Source organism: Sturnus vulgaris, chromosome 2 (assembly GCF_052056855.1).
Source record: "Sturnus vulgaris isolate bStuVul1 chromosome 2, bStuVul1.hap1, whole genome shotgun sequence".
In the NCBI taxonomy this organism is placed as follows: domain Eukaryota; kingdom Metazoa; phylum Chordata; class Aves; order Passeriformes; family Sturnidae; genus Sturnus; species Sturnus vulgaris.
Genome location: NC_142244.1, coordinates 33,421,374 through 33,440,436, shown reverse-complemented (window position 1 = coordinate 33,440,436; position 19,063 = coordinate 33,421,374). Strand labels below are relative to the sequence as shown.

General features: G+C 48.8%; 2 protein-coding genes across 2 annotated transcripts; one reads left to right on the top strand and one right to left on the bottom strand.

The window, feature by feature from the left end:
* Positions 1 to 519: 519 nt before the first annotated feature.
* Positions 520 to 3,466, top strand: LOC106859817 (homeobox protein NANOG-like). The gene is made up of 4 exons (XM_014887330.2): positions 520 to 715; positions 1,444 to 1,718; positions 2,442 to 2,531; positions 2,905 to 3,466. Exons 1-4 carry the CDS (start codon positions 520 to 522, stop codon positions 3,334 to 3,336), a joined length of 993 nt encoding a protein of 330 aa, XP_014742816.2. The 3' UTR covers positions 3,337 to 3,466.
* A 5,815-nt stretch (positions 3,467 to 9,281) lies between these two features.
* Positions 9,282 to 15,318, bottom strand: LOC106859818 (homeobox protein NANOG-like). The gene is made up of 5 exons (XM_088159274.1): positions 15,186 to 15,318; positions 14,740 to 14,916; positions 11,575 to 11,849; positions 10,162 to 10,251; positions 9,282 to 9,739 (listed from the first exon to the last, which is right to left on the bottom strand). Exons 1-5 carry the CDS (start codon positions 15,316 to 15,318, stop codon positions 9,377 to 9,379), a joined length of 1,038 nt encoding a protein of 345 aa, XP_088015400.1. The 3' UTR covers positions 9,282 to 9,376.
* Between the last annotated feature and the right edge of the window lie 3,745 nt (positions 15,319 to 19,063).

The window sequence follows — 19,063 nt, the reverse complement described above, 5'->3', positions numbered from 1 at the left end:
GGCCATCCCCCCTGCCCCCAGTCCGGATTCACTTGCGGGGAGGTGGAGGGCTTATCAATTTGCAATGATGGTTGCGATCTGCAATGCAGACGCACAAAGTCTCCGCATACCCCGCGGCGGGCTCCGGGGCCATTCTTTCTGTTTGGGTGGGGACCTGTGAGGAGAAAGAGTGTGAAGTGTGGGGGTGGGAGTGTCCGCTAAGCACTGTCCAACTCACCGGGCGACTCTGCTCAGGCCCGCTGCCCCGAGGGGCCAGCAAGGACCTGCCTCCCATGCCCCAGCAGGGAGGGGTGTACTCATCCCCACCGCGGCACCTACGAGCCAAGCTGGCAAGCGCAGACCCGTGCCCCAGCCCTCCCCCAGTCCCTGAATACCCTCGAAGTCCCTCCCCCCGCAGTCAACCAACTTTTAACATGACAATGGCCGTGACAATACCCTCCAACCAAGGCCAGGCTGGGGAGGACATAAATGGGGTGCCTGTCCACAGCCTGTCGCTAGTTTCGACGGCTACATCGCCTCATGCTCGGTACTGGGGGACCCGGCTCCGCCATGAGTGCCCACCTGGCCACGCCGCCTTACGTGCCCTACCCCAGCACGGCCAGGTATGGGGACTACTACTGGCTCTCCGCAGGCAGCATGGACAGTATGCCCACCGAGGAGGCTCCGGTGCTGGACGCGCTCCCCCTGCCCGCGGCCAAGACGCCTAGTCCCTCAGGTACGTGTCCGGGCGGCCGAGCCATCGGGCTGCCCGGGACTGGGAGCGGCCCGGGAGTGTGCCCGGGGCTGGGAGGGATGCTGCTACTGAGGGAGTGTGCCCGGGGCTGGGAGGCGATGCTGCTACTTGAGGGAGTGTGCCCGGGGCTGGGAGGCGATGCTGCTACTGAGGGAGTGTGCCCGGGGCTGGGAGCGGCCCGGGAGCGTGCCCGGGGCTGGGAGGGATGCTGCTACTGAGGGAGTGTGCCCGGGGCTGGGAGGCGATGCTGCTACTGAGGGAGTGTGGCCGGGGCTGGGAGCGGCCCGGGAGCGTGCCCGGGGCTGGGAGGCGATGCTGCTACTTGAGGGAGTGTGCCCGGGGCTGGGAGCGGCCCGGGAGCGTGCCCGGGGCTGGGAGGCGATGCCGCTGCTGAGGGAAGCGTGCCCGGGGCTGGGAGGCGATGCCGCTGCTGCCGGCGGCCCCGGCCAGGATGCGGCGGTAGCCGGTCGCTACTGCCCGCGTGGCCACTCTGCCCAGCGGGACGGGCCCAAGGGGCGAACAGAGGCGCCTCCGTCGTTCCGCTGCCAAGAGGCGGCCTGTCCTCACCTCCCCACGCTTCCCACGGCTGAGGAGCCTCTGCGAGTCCCCAGGGCACCCGCGACCTTAAATTCTCCCGAGAAGGTGGACTTCAAAGGGTTTTGAGTCTTCCCTGCCTTATTTTGCTTCCTCTGGTTCTGTTCTGTCCTCAGTTGACTCTCCAGCTTCCTCCAGCTCTGGGACACTCACCCAGTACCACACTCCCGACTCTGCCACTAGCCCCACCGCATTAGGGACCCCGTCTCCCCACTCCTCTGCGCAGAAGGTCAAGGCGCAAGGCAAGGGGGCGGTGAAGATGGGCAAGAGCCGCACAGCCTTCTCGCAGGACCAGCTGAGAGCCCTACACCAGCGCTTCCAGAACCAGAAGTACCTCAGCCCCCAACAGATCCGGGAGCTGGCTGCTGCCCTTGAGCTCACCTACAAGCAGGTGAACATCTTGCTCTGAGCACCACCTGAGTTGGGGGTTTCTTTTTTGTGTTTTTCTTGGATCCCAGAGAGGTTTCTTTTGTTATCTTGTAAGTTCCATTGCTTACGTGAGAGAGCAGAGGGTGTGAAAATTTATGACTCGATCTTCTTACGTTTGGTTCCAGCACTATCCACCCACTCCATGCAGGGTGTTCGAAAGGGCCTGCAGAGCAGCAAAGCAGGGCTATGCAGAGTCAGGTTACTGTTCTGTGTGGACACGTGTTGTCTCTGAATGTAGTAAGATACCTGCCCTGCTACGCACGTGGCCTCTCCTAGTCGGAGCGGCACCGTGGTCCCTCCCTAGTAGACAGACGTCCTTGCTCCAGCATGTGCTTGTCTTGACTAAAGGAGCGACTCCCTCCTGGAGTCCTGAGCCCTGACCTTGGCACAGCAGTGAGATGGTCCTGCAAAACCCGATTTCTGCAGTTGCCTTGGCCAGTGTCTTAGGTAGGGTTTTTGAAGTCAGTAAAGATCCGGTGGTGATCTGAGGAGTAGGAATGTTAGTTTTCATGTCTCAGCTCTGTGATTTTATAGCCACCTGCATCTGCTGCACGTTGTTATCTGCTGAAATCGTTTACAGTATTAGAAGTCAATCAGAAACTGGATTGTTGCAGAAATAAGGATGTGTAGTAAGCTCTTAAAACAGAATTTCTAATTTCTTATGTCCGTTCCACATCACTTCTAGGTCAAAACATGGTTTCAGAATCAGCGGATGAAATTTAAGCGTTGCCAAAAGGAGAGCCAGTGGGCGGATAAAGGGTTGTATCTACCGCAGGTGAGTAAAATTCCCCATCACCAGTCACGGCTCCCCCAGTCTGCGGGGAGAAATGTATCATGTCCAACCTGCTAATTCAAACAATGCACAGGACTCAATGTTACCAAGCCAGCTGTATTTCTCCTAATAGGCCTTACAATGACATCTCTTTTAAGCTGTTTTGCCCCCCTGTGTGGTGTTCCTGGACACGTTGAGCTGGAGATTACTAACCGGTCATCTCTGCTATTACTGGCCTATTGGGAGGACAATGGGCATGAAAAAGGCGCTATTGTTCGGCTTGGAGGAGGGGCTGGGGGAGAAAAGAGGACCCATTCCAAAGAATGGGCCGTTGGTGTGGTTCTGCACTGCTGAACGACTTTCTTTGTCTTCCTAGAGTGGGGCTCATCAGGCTGCCTACATGGACATGGCACCCACGCTTCACCAGGTCTTCCCTGTCGGCGCCGGCAGGAATTTTCAGGCTGTGCACAACGTGCACCAGGCTTACAGCAGCGGACAGACTTACGGGAATGGGCAGAACCTGTACTCGTTCGTGTCTGTGGAGGATGTGGAGGATGTGGGGCTCTTTGGAAGAGGTGGGACAAGCTGCAATACCCAGCAAACCGTGGGTTTACTAAGCCAGCAAATGAACTTCTACCACAGTTGCTTTGACAATATAGATTATGTCAGCGTGGAGGTAGAAGACACCTTCAAATTCCAGAACACCTCTGACACTGTCACACAATTTTCAAGCTCTCCTATACAGAATCAATGCCAGTTACCTTGGCATCCCATGGGGACCCAGAGTGGGTATCAGTCTCAGGTTTGAGTATCTTTTTTTTCTCCCATCTCTTGTTTACCCATGGGATTTCCAGGGTTTTGACTCAGGGACACATGTTCTATTCGTTTTTTCTTGCCCCTCCTCCACTACTGCTGTTTTAATTACTGGAGGGGCTCAGCACCCTGCTGCCTGGGGCTAGTTTCCGTGTGCCTGTCCATAGCTAACCCTTGGCAAAGATACTTTGGGTATTAATGAGAATGAACCTCATTCATTGAGGCCAGTGTGCAATGTTGCAGCAGTGAGCAGCAGAAGTTAAGGTCTGTTTGTTGTTCGAGTCTCACCTTCTTTGCTGTCTCTCTAGCCTGTGATCTCTGATCCTTGCCATGTGTGTCTTGCAGCAGAGCTTCCACTGCAAAGGAGGTGAATGTTTGTTGTTGCAGAATAATTTTTCATAAAGTTTGTTTTCTGCAGTGTTACCAGGCATGTTTTATGTTATGTCCATGTTGTATTTTATTGCTTTTTCTGGTTATGTTCAATGTTCTTAATGTTAATGTTCTTACAAAGTTAAATTAAATTGCAAATAAATTACTTTATTTTAATGTTGTGATGTCACCAGCTTGCATTTGAACAGCCAACTATGAGAGTGGTAATGTTACACAGGTCAGATCTGCAGTACTGAGGAAAGTGTGGAAAAAAATAACCCTACTGTGTTTCTCCTGGGGTTGGGCTCAAGCAATTGTTTAAAAGGAGCAAGTCACAGAAGTCTTATCAGCTTGTTTTTAATATGCAGGTGTGTAGCCTAGTGCAAGGAAGGTGAGGGGAGGCTCCAGGGCTAGGCAACTGGGCAAGCTGCTGGCTTGAAGTGATGTGCAGCCCTGTAACGTGCTTATATTAGCCCTTGAACAGCAATGCTTTTTGTACTGAAAAGCACTGAAGAAGGAGGACGGAGCAAAAGGTGTCCTAGAGATTGTGCGGCCTCCTGCTGGCGCTTCAGAAGATCACAACTGGAGGTCTGGAATCCTGCATAATTAAATATGCAGCTCTGTTTTGGGGTTCTTGTGCTGACCTCAAACGGCAACAGAAGTCTGTGAGTAAGTAACTAAATCTCCTGCCTCCAGCACTGAAACAAAACCAGAACCAAGTTGCTATTTAGTCATACTCCAAACTAGTAGAAGTTGTGTTTAGTTTTAATCCCCGGTTCTTTAAAATACACTGCACCACTAAAACCCTTCATCTGTCCGGAAAGGTTGATTCAAGGGGTATTCCTACTGAGCACAATTAGCCAAACTGGCAGCTGACTGCTCATGCTCAAACTCTGCTACAGGTTCTTTGAATAAAACCTGCTTGCGTGGATGCAAAAACACATCCCTTCTTTCCTTTTGCAACTGCAATTCTCTGCTCCCGAGGCAAGGTACAATAGGTACTGGAAGGAGAGAGGAATGGAGGCTTGAGCCTGTGTAGAGAAGACATAAGAATAAGTCACTTACGTGTGGGTTGCCAACCTCAAAACAGCAGAAAAAGGTAAATCTGACCCAGAAAAGGGGGAAGGCTGGGTTCATGTGGTTTTTGGTACTACAGAACAAGAGATCCTTTTTCATCCAGATGGGAGATTTATATCCCAAGAGAAGTGTGTATGAATTCTGGGTCATTTTCTAGCAATAGTATTAATTTCAACAATTGTCTTGAAAAAAAGGCTGGACCATATAAATCACCTATACAAGTCATATGTACTATGCCTTGTCTTTCAGCTTTTAAAATTAGCAGCTTACATTTTTGGGGGTTCTTTTAAGATGCACCCTTTTAAAGAAGTAAGGTATACAGATCTTTGCAAAACAATTGCAGAGGATGTCTGCTACAGTTTACCTGTGCTACTTGGTATGCTTTGTTTCCTTGTGTCTGCTGCAAGGGAAGCCAGAACTCTGCTAGCAGATGTCGTTCTGCAGAAACAGATATTGTTGCTAAAACAGCCCTGGGGCTGAGAATGATTTCTTGTGCTGTGGTTTGTGTTACTCCATGTACTGGGGGGGAGTGTTCTGTGGAAATTGAGTGTTCCCTCATGGCTGTGTTATTCCCCTGGTTGCTCAGCCCAAGTTGTGTGTAGGTTTGGCAAGCACATGTAGCTGGAGGGAACATGTGGAGCAGCTGTTGTTCGAATTTTGGAGGGTGGGCTGGAAAGGACTTCTGGTTGCTCAGGAAGTGTTTCTAGAGTCTGTGGGATTAATAAACAGGACACTGCCTTTCCACAGAGCTGGTGATCTCATTCTCTCTTCTGTTATCTTCACATGCCTGAATCACATCACCATGTGAAACAATTGCACAGGTAATTGGGCACTACTACCAAAATTGGTGGAGATGCAGGTGACTCCAGCCTCATACTCAACTCAGAAGTGTTGGTATCAGTTCCTTAGGGGAAGAAAGAGCTTTTGTTGGCATGCACTTTCTGCCAGGATGCATTGCACCTCTGTTAGGACTGCTGCTGTGTGACTTCTGCACACTGCAAACGTGATTTGCTTTGCTAGCAAAATATTTAGGTTCAAGATATAAGATGATTTGGAGCCTTTCATATGCATTACAGCTTGTGGGAATACACTCCACGTTTACAACATGTGGAGTGACAAAAAAGGTGCAGATGTAGTTCCAGTGCTGCAGAGAAACCCACCTAAGCAGAAGAAATTTGGTCTGGTACAGATTATGTAGACCAGGGTTTTATTCTGTAGTTCACTATTTAGCTGTCCCATAGGGACAAGGCCAAGCACGTACAGTGGTGGTGCAAGCAACCTCATTCCTTGCTCTCCATGTCAATGTGGCCTGCAGGGGTTATACAAGCTACATCTTTCTTCTGAGTAATCCATGAGCAAGGGCTCACAGCCCCACTTGTGTCTCCAGAGCAAATAAAAGTAATGATCTTTCCTTTAATAGGCTCTTCCCTACAGGCATATGTAAGCACATTTATTTATCTAACTAGACCACATGACTCGAGTTTTGGAAATTTTCAGTCAAGCATTGCTACGCATCTCTTGCCTGGCCTGTCATCAGAGGGCAGCAGCATATTGGCTGAATAGCCATGAGACATGAATGACTCTAAATCATTACACTTGGACATTAAAATAAAAGAAAAAAAAAAACAAAACCAAAAACAAACAACCCCCCCCCCAAAAAATAGCAGAACCCAAGGAATCACAATTCCAAGTCTTTTCCTACCTGTGAGGGCCATGCTGTCCAAAGTTTTGAAGAGGACCCTCGGCTCATATCTGGGATTCTCTTTCATAACGAGGCTAGAATTAACTTCTCATACTTACCAAAAGTCCATCTGCTGTCTAGCAGCTGGAGAGTGTCCAAACCATTAAATCTTTTACAACTTACAGCGTTGGGCCTTCTGCTTTGGGTGAGCCCCAAGATGCAGCTACGTCATTGCTTAGGTACTAGAGAAAGACCAGAAAAGAAACCGAGTCCCTGGCGTCCCTCTGGCTGGCTGGGGCTGAGGGACTCCCTCTAACAGAAGCTGCATTCCTGCTCTTTTCACACAGGACATTTGGAATGCAGTTCCTGATACAGCAGACATCAATGATCTCTCTTCCTGGAAGCTGCTTGCTTGCCTGTTGGAATTGCTGCAGGCTTTTGGACTCCATAATCACCTGTGGCAATAAGGTCTGTCTTTGGATGATAACCTCTGAAAAATCGTGTTTCTGAGGAAACAGCAAGCAAGATTTGGTACTGTTTGTTAGCACTACTTTGCTGAAGGTCAATGGCAGGGAGATCACAGCTGTTGCTCTAACAGACAGCAGCTTTCTGCAAGGTAGTCCCAGAGCCTCCACAGCAAAATCCTGCCTGTCTTAAAGCATCTCCGAAGGAGCAGGGCATGACGTGTGACTCCTTTTCCGGAGAATTATTAGTGAGGACCAGCTGCAAGCTTTTTTCACCTAAAGTAGCCTTTGATGGGTTGGCAAGGAAAGCTTTTAGGTTATATTCAGGTAAGTAAACAGAACTGTTAGCTTGAGAAGAACTGAAAAATATCTTCATTCTGGTGTGAGAGCCCTGATAATTGCTGCTATTGTAGTCTGTCCTCCGATGTTAGCCAGCACCTTTTCAGTCGACTTAATTGTTCCCCACCCCTCTGATGGTTTCAAGAACAATCTTGCTCATCCTTAGCCACTTGCTGATTGGAAGAGGAGAGGGTGGGGGCTATGCAAGATTCTATGACTCACCATCCAAAAAGCCTTATCTCTCCCCAAATCATGCGCACCTCGTGTTGTGGTTCAATGCCAGGCAGCAAATAAGCACCATGCAGCCACTCAACTTGATTACTCCCCACCACTGGGATGAGGGAGAGAATCAGAAGACTTTAAGTGAGAAAACTAGTGGATTGAAATAAAAACAATAGGTAAAGCAAAAGCCGTGCACACAAAGCAAAACAGGGAATTAATTCATCTCTTCCCACAGGCAGGCCACCTCCAGGACAACAGAGCCCCATCCTGTGTAATGGTTCCTTAGAAAGACAAATGCCATCACTCTAGATGTCCCCCTCTTCCTCCCCTCAGCTTTCTATACTGATCCCAGAGCCGTATGGTATGGTCGGCCATCCTAGCTGTGTCTCCTCCTAACTCCCTGTGCACCCCCAGCCTTCTCGCTGTCAAAGGAGATAAGGAGAAGCAGAAAAGGCCTTGACACTGTGCAAGACCTGCTCAGCAATAATGAAAACATCTCTGTATTATCAACTCCATTCTCAGCACAAATCTAAAACACAGCCCATCCTAGATACTGTGAAGAAAATTAACGAACAGAGCCGAAGTCAGCACACCACACAGCATACCTACAGTCAGAGTGTCTGCATAAGGGAGTGGGAGAGGGAACAAACAGCTGTGAGGCACAGGGACATAAATCAGCTTTGCCAATAGAAAACCATGCCTCTTATTACTCAAGTTACAGAAATCACTGCCTTAATTTTAAGCTCTTTTTTTTTTTTAACCATGGCAGCTACTTCATTGCCCTAAGAGAAATTTGTTGTCATCATCAAAGAGTGAGAAAAAGGAGTGATAGAAAACCTGTGACGCAGGGAACTGGAGGCCTGTTATTACACATACTTTGCTACACACATCTGGTTTTAGGTACTTAGACACTTACACAGTCAAGTTTAGAAATTATAGTACCTCCACGACAGTCTCCATATTCAGTATTGCTGCATAGGGAAAATTCTTAAGGTGGGTGATAGTTACTCACCTGTTTCTTTGACTCGAGATATCTGGCATTGCCAAGAGCCATGAAGCTGATCCACTAATAACACAGAAAAATTTCTGTTTATAGTTTCAGGATGAAATAACAATGGCATACGGTTGCTATGGCTATTTATGTTCCATCTGGTTTTTATATTGCAGTGCTCTATTGCAGTGGGAAAAAAGATATACATAAAAATACATAATGCATGTTAAAAAATACTTTTTTATTTGCCAAATTGAATGCACTGTTAGGTTTTCTCAAGGGGAGGCACAGAAAGATACAGACTAGAAGGAAGGGCTTATAAGATCATCTTACCAGCCTTTCTGCAAGCTACTTGTCACATCTCCTTCATTAGACACTTCACCTCATGGCCGATTTACAGAAGGGATGGTTTACACTTCAGATGAATAACTGGCACGTGGCAGTAACTTCTCCAACTTCAGTTAAAAGTATGTGACCAGCACCCTCCGTACAGCCCCTAGGTTCGTGTGCTATGCACACACAACTGTACAGTGAGATCTCCGAAGCAATCTGTGCTTCCCCTTAGACAAGTTAGAAGATCCATAGTTAAGAAGAACCAGGGCATAAGCTGGGTAGCCAGATCTTGGGCTTTGCTATAAGGGAGCTTGGTTGTCTGTGCCAATCAAAGAAGGAATGTGTGTGTGCCCGTGTAGGGGCACAGAAATGAAGGGCTCTGTGTGCGTGCACTTGGGCAAACAGGTCTTTGCAGGGCTGCATGTCTGCAGGCACACATTTGGATGCCAAAACAGGTTCTAGCTACAAGGTGTCCCTGAGGTGGACGGCACACAAATATCAAAGGGAGAGACGAGAAGATTTGATTCCTGGCTGACCAAGTACCCCACATCCACAATGCTTAGGAATGATAAAGAGGATGGCTGGTAGTGGTGGGGAAAGGAGCCCCCATAGTGGCTGAATGGTGAAAATTACAGCCATCACCTGTCTTTGAGCCTGGATATTCCACACTGCCAGGGTAGCTGTGGTAAAAGTCTACTTTGTGCTGGGCAATGAAGCCCACTGTCTGCTGGACACTGCAGGTCCCCCCGCCTTTGCCAAAGACTCCTCCATCCTCGCTGGTCACGATTGTATAAGCGTTCTGCCCTGCTCCATAGTGCTGACAGGGGGCAGGCATGGTTTGGATGTTGCCAGCTGCGGTGATGGGGTAGCCCTGGTGGAATTTGGGGTGCATATCCAGGTAAGTACCAGTCTGGAAGCCACTCTGAAAGGGAAAGGCAGACAGTCAGAACACATAGCTTCTCCACTGGTGTCCGCAGGCCTGACACGTACTGGGGCTCTATCCCTTCACATTTCTTATTGTCTATTGACCAGCAGCAATAGCATGGAGGGCAAGAAGAACAATGTACATTCCCATAGCTTAGGGGTGGATACACAATCACATATATATTCATATATACATAGGAGGAGAACAGCTTTTCTCTGGAAACATTTCTGTGGCATAGCCAGCCCGCTGCTGGGCTACCACCAGTACACGGAGTGGTGTCAAGTCTGCGCCTCTGTGCTGAGCAAACCAGGAGGCCGGGTACACTCACAGTCGTATCTTAAGTTGCCCCCATTGGAGGAAACACAGGATTGATCTGCCCAGACTGAAGAGCCGTGATGAGCCACGTGCTATGTTCTTACTTGCGTGAGGCACTGAGCCCGTTCGCTCCACAGGCTGTGCTTCTGGCACCTTTTCAGCTTCATCCTCCGGTTCTGGAACCAAGTCTTCACCTGGGTGGGGAAGGGAAAGTGGAGAAAAATATCAGCAAAGGAGAGGGAAGAACAAATGTTACCAAATTCAGGAGCAGGAAGAACCAGAGGGAGAGTGACCAGATGGCAGAGATACATGGGCAGCAGCAGCAGATAAAAGCCTTTAAGAACTCCTGGGGGATGTTGCCAAGGGGAGAGGTCTGTCTAGCAGCCTCAGCAGGTGGCTAGTGCAACTGTGTGATGGGGGAGGGGGTGGCTCGGTGTCAAGAGACAGTGATAGTTGTGACAAACCGACTCATTCCAATCATGGAGGTGAATGACTGGTGTAAGTCAGATCCACTGACATATCTACAAGGCCCCTGCACTAGAGGCAAACTTCTAAGACACTGTTTCTGCCTATTTGCAAAGAGAGAAGGGACAGACTTGCTCCTTGTACCCAGCAATTCTCAAATTCAAATCTCCCTGCTGGGGCGAATTCCAGGGCCATTTCCCCTCGGGCTGTGTCTGTGCTGTGAAAGCAGCCTTTGCAGGGATGTGGATTGAAGGGAAGAGCAGACTATCCCACCTGCCTTGTTCTTGACAGAACCAGCTCAGGGTGTACTCTATGTGTGCACTTACAATGCTCGTATAATTTTTTTACTCCCAAGGCATACAGGCCATCATGCCCAGCTCTGAGATCCAAATTTCAGGCACATTTTGGACTTGTTACGGTGAGCTCTTGTGCTCCACTGCCCAGCTCCCCTGCTTTAGGAAGGCATCATTAGACACAGCATCATTTCACCACACACAACATACCTGGAGATCAGCAGAGACCCTAAAGGGCAGTGATGTGTGAACCTAGCACCCACGGGGAGGAGGGAGCACGTTTCAAGCAGCTAGGCAGTGCTGAGAGTGGAGCATTATTAGATATTGGACAAGATAAGACCTGGGAGACAGTAGCAAGAGCTTTCAGCATGTAGCAGCCCCGTGATTCAGAGAACAGATGCATGCCAGGGTTTCTGTGAAGTTCACAGCACATGGAAAAATCTGTGAAGTGCTGTCAGGCCCAGGGTAGAGACTGTGGCGAACAACATATTCATCACTGGGTTTGCAATTCTACTACAGGTGTTGGCAACAGAACCCTTAACTGACCCCCGACTTGGGAGGCCCAAATGAGGTGCCACTGACCCCTCTACCTGCAAAAGTGCTTCTGATCTCTGGGCATGAATAAGCAGGGGACCAACTGTTAGCTGGCACCTTTGCCTCAGTCCCTGCTAGGGACTCATCTTGCCATCCTGGCACTTCCGTAAGTGACCACTCAGCCACTGTGAAATTGAAACACTGTGGGTCAAAGTCTCTGTTCACCTGCTTGTAGGTCAATCCCAGGGCCACAGCCAGCTCCCGGATCTGCTGGGGGCTCAGGTACTTCTGGCTCTGGAAGCGCTGGTGCAGAGTTTGCAGCTGCTCCTTGGAGAAAGCTGTACGGCTCTTGGTCTTCCTCATCCCCTCCACGCCATATTCTCTGCCCTTCTGAGACTTAGCTGTAGGCTGTGGGGACGAGGATGATGAATGTGGACTGGTGGCTGAATCTGGTGTGAATTGGCTGAAATTCCCAGAACTGGATGAAGCTGGGGACACTTCTGTAAATAAAAAGACAATGAGAAAAGGTGTAAGAGACAAAACGTTTAGCTGTAAGTGTATAAGCATGCTCCCTGCCTGCTGTAGAACTCCTCGCCTACCAGACAGGAGCTTTCTTGAAGCAAAGGCTTGTGTGACCCTCCTTTCTTCATGTATCTGTGAGCACAGACAAGTGTACTGAAACCAGCTCAGTTCTGTCTGGGATGCTCGTGGCTCCTTTTTGCCAGGCAGAAAAGTCAGGGCAGGGAGTGGTGCAAGAGCACAGTGCACATCGGTTCACAGTGAGCTCTCCTCCTCCAGAAGGCTTCAGTTATATTTCAGTCTGATTGTGGTGTAAAAAGGCCTTGTCATGACTGCAAGCATAGCTCTGGGTTGCTGGCTGGGCTCCCCAAAATTGCCTGCCCAGCAATGCCAAGGCACTCAATAGAGACAAAACATCCTCTGACCAGGGTATACAGTGGGGCAGTGCAGCCAGTGCTCACAGTGAGGGCAGCAGGTGGAGAGGATCAGGCATTAGATATTGGCTCAATCCTGTTTGCCTTTGTCTCCCACCACAGAGACTGGAGACACTGTAGGTGGAAGGACCTATTTGTCTGAGAGGGGCTTTTGGTGAGAGAAGAATGAAGGAGAGAAATTTCACATGGAAGAGGAGAGGGAGAGGAAAGGTAGATTTGTGAAACAGGTGAAAGGAGGCAGCAATTCTGTACTAGGGACATGGGGGACAAAATTCAAGAGTGCAGAGGAAGGCATTCAAGCCCCTTCTCATTTGTCCTGGTACATGTTTTAAGGGGTCTCTGTTGATGACAAAGTTGAGATTAGGACGTAAAGGAAAAGCTTCCTGAACAATCTGGGCTCCTAGTGAAGGCAAAACCTGCCAATATGCAAAGTCATTCAGGCTGCAGCAATAAGAAAATGTGTCGCATTCTAGATTACTGGGGTCTGAGAGAGCCTGAGACCTTCTCAGGCCAACCTGACTGCAGGGCTGTTTTACCAGTCACTACTCTTTCCCCTAACTACAATGATGAATCTGCCCATCCCTCCCTCCTCCAGCTACTCCTCTGCAAACTATCCTGCATGGTCCATCCCCCCTCCTCCTACTAGAAGCGCAGTGAATGGGGCAGTGCCATTTCAGTACACACCTTCTGTCTTCTGAGCCCAACCAATGTCTCCTAACCTCTTTATCAGTCACCCTGAGAGCTGTGACACTGAGATACCCTCCTCAATCTCCAGAACATATGTCCAGAGCAAAGTCCTGATGCCTCCCAGAGGAATGGGCTTCCCACCCGTTCTACAAAACCTTTCCTTCTTCTGTCCTAAGATGAGAGTCTACTAAACAATCACTCTAGCACTGGGGAGTGGGGCCCTGAGGATTGCAAAGGGATTCTGTCTACAAGCAGGAAGAGGCTGTCAGCAGAAGAGGTGCAAGGGCCTGCGGTGGTGTTATGTGCATGGGGCTAAACTGCAGAGCCCTGAGGAAGCTGAACATCAGTGCCCCGGCTGAATGGAAGCTAAAACTCCGTGTGGTATCACAGGATGCTTGGCTCCTGCAGGCTGTGCAGTAAAAACCTTATAGGGAAGAAATGAGTATGCTGGGAACGTGGGCCTGGAAAACAGGAAAGTCTCCTGTTAGACAGGAACCACAGCGAGACACTGTAGAACTAAAGCTCCCCCAGGTTGCTGCTTGACCTGTGATCCAAAGCTCCATGAAACTATCGTGTGCAGCTTGAGCTCAGGACAAAAGTGTTCCCTCTCCCATGAGAAGAAAGTAAAGGAGAGAGGAAGCAAGAAATACTAACAACAGTGCAACAGACATGATGAACACAAAAGCCTGTGACAGACCCGCTCCCACAAGTCCTTGACATCTGTAGGCCTTGACTTCCACAACTGGAAGAGAGAGGTACGAGGGGAGAGTGCTTGAAGATGGGTTTAAAGTCTACATACCAAACCCAACAGGGGCACAAAGGAGTCCATTTGCTTGCTGCCTTTGTCGGGCAGGCAGCATGCAAACAGCTTAAGCCTTTCTCCAAACTACATGGAAGGTAGCCATGTACTGAGTAGCCAGAGTCACTCTGCCTGAGCCTGCAGCTTTCCATAGCAACCGACAGCTTGAAAGTGGCACCTCAAAACCTGGCTCTCCTCCCACCCATTCACCTTGCTAGAGTGTTGCCCTGCTGACCATAATGTGGGACTGGGCGAAAACCTGTTCTTACCAGCTCTTCTATTGCCACTCACTGGAGTGGGAGAGGAATGGCAGGCACAGAAAATGTCACTGTGGGACTTTCTGGTTCAAAAGTGGAAGGTAAAGCAACAAGAGCACAGAAGCAAGATGGAAATAGATGAAAATGGCAAAATGACAGAAGCAGTGAGTAACAATGCTAGATTTAAAGAAGCAGATCTCCCAGCACCCAGTTATTCAGAGCAGGCCTTCGATCATGATTAATAAGCACGTAAGAGGCGCAAGGAGTTTGTAAGGGGTATCACAAGAAGTATCTCCAGGATCTGTTTCTCTCGATGGCACATATGACAGCATTAAACTAAAAGGAGGCGCAGACATTCCTGTACCAAGAACTTCCATAAGAGCAAGCTGTCACACTGCCCTTCAGCCTGGAGCACAGACCTGACAGTGCCTGGACTCTTGCAGGCTTTTTTGAGGTTTAGGAAAATTAGGAAACAGGTTGGCAGTCACCTCAGAGAAGTAGCATGGAAAAGTGGTGTGACTGACCAAGGTCACCCTCCCCCTTGCCTCCCACACCGCAGTTTGTCTAGGTCACACACAAGGAAACCAAGGCAGGGAAAGAGAAAAACCCGCTCAAAGTCATTTGAGCCTGACCTGGGAGCAGAGGTATCCCGGGGATCAGCGATCAGTTCCAGGATTTAGCTGCAAGGCCTTACCTGCTGTGTGCCTCCTCGCTCCCGCCTCAGGACACTGCCTGGCCGCGGCGATGCCCGCGGGCCCGGCCGCTGTGGGCGCTTGCCGTGCCTCGCCCCAGTGCAGCTCCAGGAAGCCCATGGCAGCCCCGCCGGGGCACGCCTGGTACATGGGGAGCAGCGGCAGGGTGGGTCCCCCACCTCACGGCAGATGTCACCTGCACCCCGGGGCAGGTCCCACCGCCGAGCTGAGGTGGCCCCGGAGCGCAGACAGGCCTTTATAGCCGGCCATTCCCGGCCTGGGACCGCAGTATTCGTCGCGGCCCGCTCCTCCGGGCTCTTTGTCATGTTAAAGAGCCTGATCGGTGGGGTGGGGACAGAGCAGGGGGCAGGGAAAGGAGCACACGGCATCAGGGCTGAAATATGTCCCCCTCTGAATTCCTCCCATTCTGCAGGTTCCTAGGTCACACCTGAGCAGGGTCTGACCCTGAGCCCCAGGACAGCTTCTGCTGCTCGCTCCTTTGGCCTCTGCTGGACTTGTCCCGGCTCAAATCCCCGTGAGCGCAGATGTCCTGTACAGTTCACTGCCCTGGGAGAACACATCCCGGCCAGTCTCTCCCACGGCGGTGGACGAGGTAAACCTGGAGGTAAACCTGGTGCTGAGCTGCTCCGAACCGTGCCGGCCAAACCCACAGCCGGCCCTGGGGTTATGGGGAGAGTTCTGAGACCTTTACTTTGTGGCTTGTGTCACATTGACACCCCCCGAGAGCCGCAGAGATCCCCCGCTGACCTGGCAGCACTTCCCATAGTCTTGGTGCAGATGTCAGAGATGGGAGAGGGGGGAAGGAGTAAGAATTAGAGCTGGGGACTAGAACACACCTTTTTTTTTTTTTTTAATTAATTTAGTTTAATTTAATTTTAACTGAGAAGGAATTTCCTTCATACAGGCCTTGGAGAGAGCCAGCTGAAAATGTGCTTGGTCCTTCTTCAACAAGCCTGTGCCAGAGCAAACTCAGAAACACTGGGCAAGACACATCCAACACCAGATCTCACTTTGCAGAGCAGGCTGAGGAGTCTCACCTGGCTGATGTCCAGGGGGACAACCAGCAGAGATATTTTCATTGTGGAGCTAGGAAAAGATCTAGTGCATGTAAGGTGCACAGCTAACAGATTTGCTTGCCCGTGGCCTTTCAAAAGCATATCCCTTCTTTTATTTGTGTAGCCTTGGCTGTGGCCTTTGCCAGGCTGCTGCAGGTTGGTTGGAATAAAGGAGATGAAGAGTTTCCTTTAAGACAGGGTTAGCTGATGTTTCCTGACATATGGCCTACCCAAGGGGGACAGGCACCTGCAGAGCTGTTCATTAAATAATTAAAGATAAGCGAGTGAGCTACAGAATTCAGCTGTGGGCCTGCAGATTGGGCTTGTTTTGGTCCTCTCTCATCAGGAGGTTTTGCTCTACCTGTATTTAAGAAAATTTTATTAGTTTAATCTCAAAAGACATTGTCAGTCTCTCACTAATGTCCATTTCTCAATAGAGAGATAGAAATCCTAGAGTTAATTAAAATATTTCTTGCTAGAAGCAGCCCTGTGTTGTCACCAGAACATGTGCATGCCTCCTGTTAGAAGCTCAGAGCTGAAGGTGCTGACCCACAGAAGTGTAAAATGATTTCAAATGGACAGTCCTTTCCCCACTCTGTACTTCATTACTTCACAAATGCTTGTTGCTGCTTTCATCTCAAGCCTGTGCTCATCCCAAGCATCCCAGCACCTGCCAGGAGGACAGAGAGGGGCACCTGCTTGCTGTGAGTGTTCAAGTATCAGCAGGGAGAAGATACAGACAGATGGGGGAAAGCAACAGAAATAGGAAGTAGAATTTAGATGAGTTAAATAGGACATAGAACACCACTTCTACCAGGACTTGTGCTGCTGCTCTGTGCCTCATGACAGGTCACTAGTCCTGGCTTCCCTGCCTGTAGAGACACTTTCCCATGAGGTGCAGACTGGAGGGAGCTCAGGACTTGGCTAGTCGCTTTAACTTGTCACTGAGTTTTATGTTTTCTGTTTGCATGAAGCACTTTTTAATTTTACAAACTGCAGGGATTGACATATCTCTGCACAAGAACGGCAGGTTTTTATGTTAAATTTACTTGAAAAACTTAAAGCAAAAAAGGGCCTTTGAGCACATCTGCCTCAACAGAAACCCAAGAACATCCTGAATATGTCAATTATGCTGCAACAGCGCCTACAATTTGCTTTGGCTAATGTCTCCCTTCTGAATCATTCTACATTTCAGAGCTGCAGTGCCACAAGAGCTGAGATCACTGTCCCTCACGTCTGCCTTCGAGCCCTAGCCAATAAAGCACCAGTTACATGAGCTGTACAGAGCTTGGGACCCCACTGGGCAGCTCCAGTGCCACCAGTCAAGGTGAATATTATGCTCTCCTTCTTACTCATGCCTGGCCTGTTAGTGTATATTGGTGTTCAAATTTTTCATGGCCTTAGGTGCAGTTAGGATATGAAACCAAGGCAGCAGACTTGGAAGGTATCACCATCTCTTAGGATTGTTGAAGGTGTGGGTGCTGGTGTGGGTTGCAGTGGGTGTCGGTGTTGCTTTTGGGAGTTTCACTTGCTGAGCACTTCACACTTGATCTCATTGATTTCAGCTGCTTCTGAAGGTGTCTGGGATCTTTCCTACAAAGTGCCCAAAGGCCATAATAAACCGGTATAGTCACTTGCACTACAAAGTCCCTCTGGGCTGCAGCTGGGGAGGAGAATAGTGTCACTCCTGGGAGCAGAGCCACCCCCCCAGCTGGACCAGCAAGTGGGGCAGCACGGAGGGAGTCACCTCCCTGGGGGCAGGAGGGGGAACCGAGGGGCAGAGGAGCTGAGGGGACCTCAGGGCCTCATTCCCTGTGGTTTCAGAGCAGCAGCATCTCTGAGGGAGCAGCTAATGTCCCCCACATGTGACACAGATGTGGCTTGGCATCAAACCAAGCCTGGTCTGGTACAGTTTTGTTCCAAATACTCACTGTTATCTGACAATGCTGAATATGGTTTTGGTTAATTATTCGAAGATTGTTAATACAGTTGTTTTAAGAAGAAGGCTTTGATAGTACTGTTTTATAATATTTCTTCTTTTTTTTGAAGCCTAAACAAATGCCCTGCTTTGTTTAAACATTTGTAGGGTTGTTGTGATCGCTATTGATACTAATGGCTTAGTCAAAAGACACTTTAAGAGCAAAAACTGGAAAAATAATGGAGTTTGAAGGATAAGAAGCAAAGTAGCGAAAACATTCACACACTGCAATGTTACTACTCTGTTCCCCTTTTAACCACTTCGTTCATCATGTTAATTCTTTAATCTTAACTTGAATTTGAATTTGCCTCTCTTAAAGCACCTTGCTTTTCTCAGAAGACTTTTCTTTCGGTGACTTATCATTTTCTACATTTTTTCTTTGCTTTGTGTGAGATTGTGCTGTAATCTAGTTAGATACATGTGCTTGCCTGGTGTCACAATGACCTTGTACTCTTTATAAATATTGTTAATGAATCATGCCAGAAAATGAGGTTTTTCCCCTTCTAACACACATGCCTTTGCTGAACTGAGAGTAGGCAGGGGAAAGGAGAATTTATTCCAAAAATTATAAATGTGCTGCTACTTTTTGGGGGTTTTAGGTGTGTCATACTGAGCTGAAAAATTCTGAAAGGGGTAAAATAACTTCCCATTGAGGGAATAGAGCCAAATTTCATTTGGGTAATCATAAAAGGGAAAAAAAAAGGAAAATGATTCCTTTTCTCTTTTTCCAATGCTCTCAGCCTAAGGCTGGTCAGAACTGGTACTTTGCTGTATATAGCAGTCATCCAGAAAAAAAAGTAAGTTAAGACCCCTCAGGGCAGAAAGTTGTAAGGGGATCTATGGTAACACCTACCTAAAAAGAGCTGGGGAGGGTCTAGAAAGTCTGCAAACCTTAAATAACATTCGTAAGTATTTCCTAGCTGCCTTCAATTTTTCCTTCTGTAAATGTAATTTAGGACACAACTTCACATGTTAAGTGCTTTTGGATCATGAAGGAAGGGAACAGAGGGCCCCTTCTCTTAAATTACTCAGAGTAATAAAAGCCCAACTTATTTTACTGTGTAAATTTTTTTAGTAAAATCAGTGAAAGGTAAAAATTAAAATCTGTGCCACACCCATCCATATATGTATACATATACATTTAAGTCCTCTTCTTCTCTCCCCTCCTCTTTTCTGTTTTTTTGGTTTTTGGGGTTTTTTTTCTGTGTAGAGAAAAAATTGTAAGGATAAAGAAATTAATGGGTTTAGTTTCCAACAAAGCAGTTTAGGACA

What these genes read in the sequence shown, in the direction of transcription:
- LOC106859817 (XM_014887330.2), top strand. Translation starts at nt 520, where the DNA reads ATGCTCGGTACTGGGGGACCCGGCTCCGCCATGAGTGCCCACCTGGCC. An exon ending in TTGAGCTCACCTACAAGCAG is followed by an intron (nt 1,719 to 2,441) that starts GTGAACATCTTG and finishes CATCACTTCTAG; the next exon opens with GTCAAAACATGGTTTCAGAA. An exon ending in AAGGGTTGTATCTACCGCAG is followed by an intron (nt 2,532 to 2,904) that starts GTGAGTAAAATT and finishes TTGTCTTCCTAG; the next exon opens with AGTGGGGCTCATCAGGCTGC.
- LOC106859818 (XM_088159274.1), bottom strand. Translation starts at nt 15,318, where the DNA reads ATGTGTTCTCCCAGGGCAGTGAACTGTACAGGACATCTGCGCTCACGG. An exon ending in CAGGGTCAGACCCTGCTCAG is followed by an intron (nt 14,917 to 15,185) that starts GTGTGACCTAGG and finishes ATCTGCCGTGAG; the next exon opens with GTGGGGGACCCACCCTGCCG. An exon ending in TGGGATTGACCTACAAGCAG is followed by an intron (nt 10,252 to 11,574) that starts GTGAACAGAGAC and finishes TTCCCCACCCAG; the next exon opens with GTGAAGACTTGGTTCCAGAA.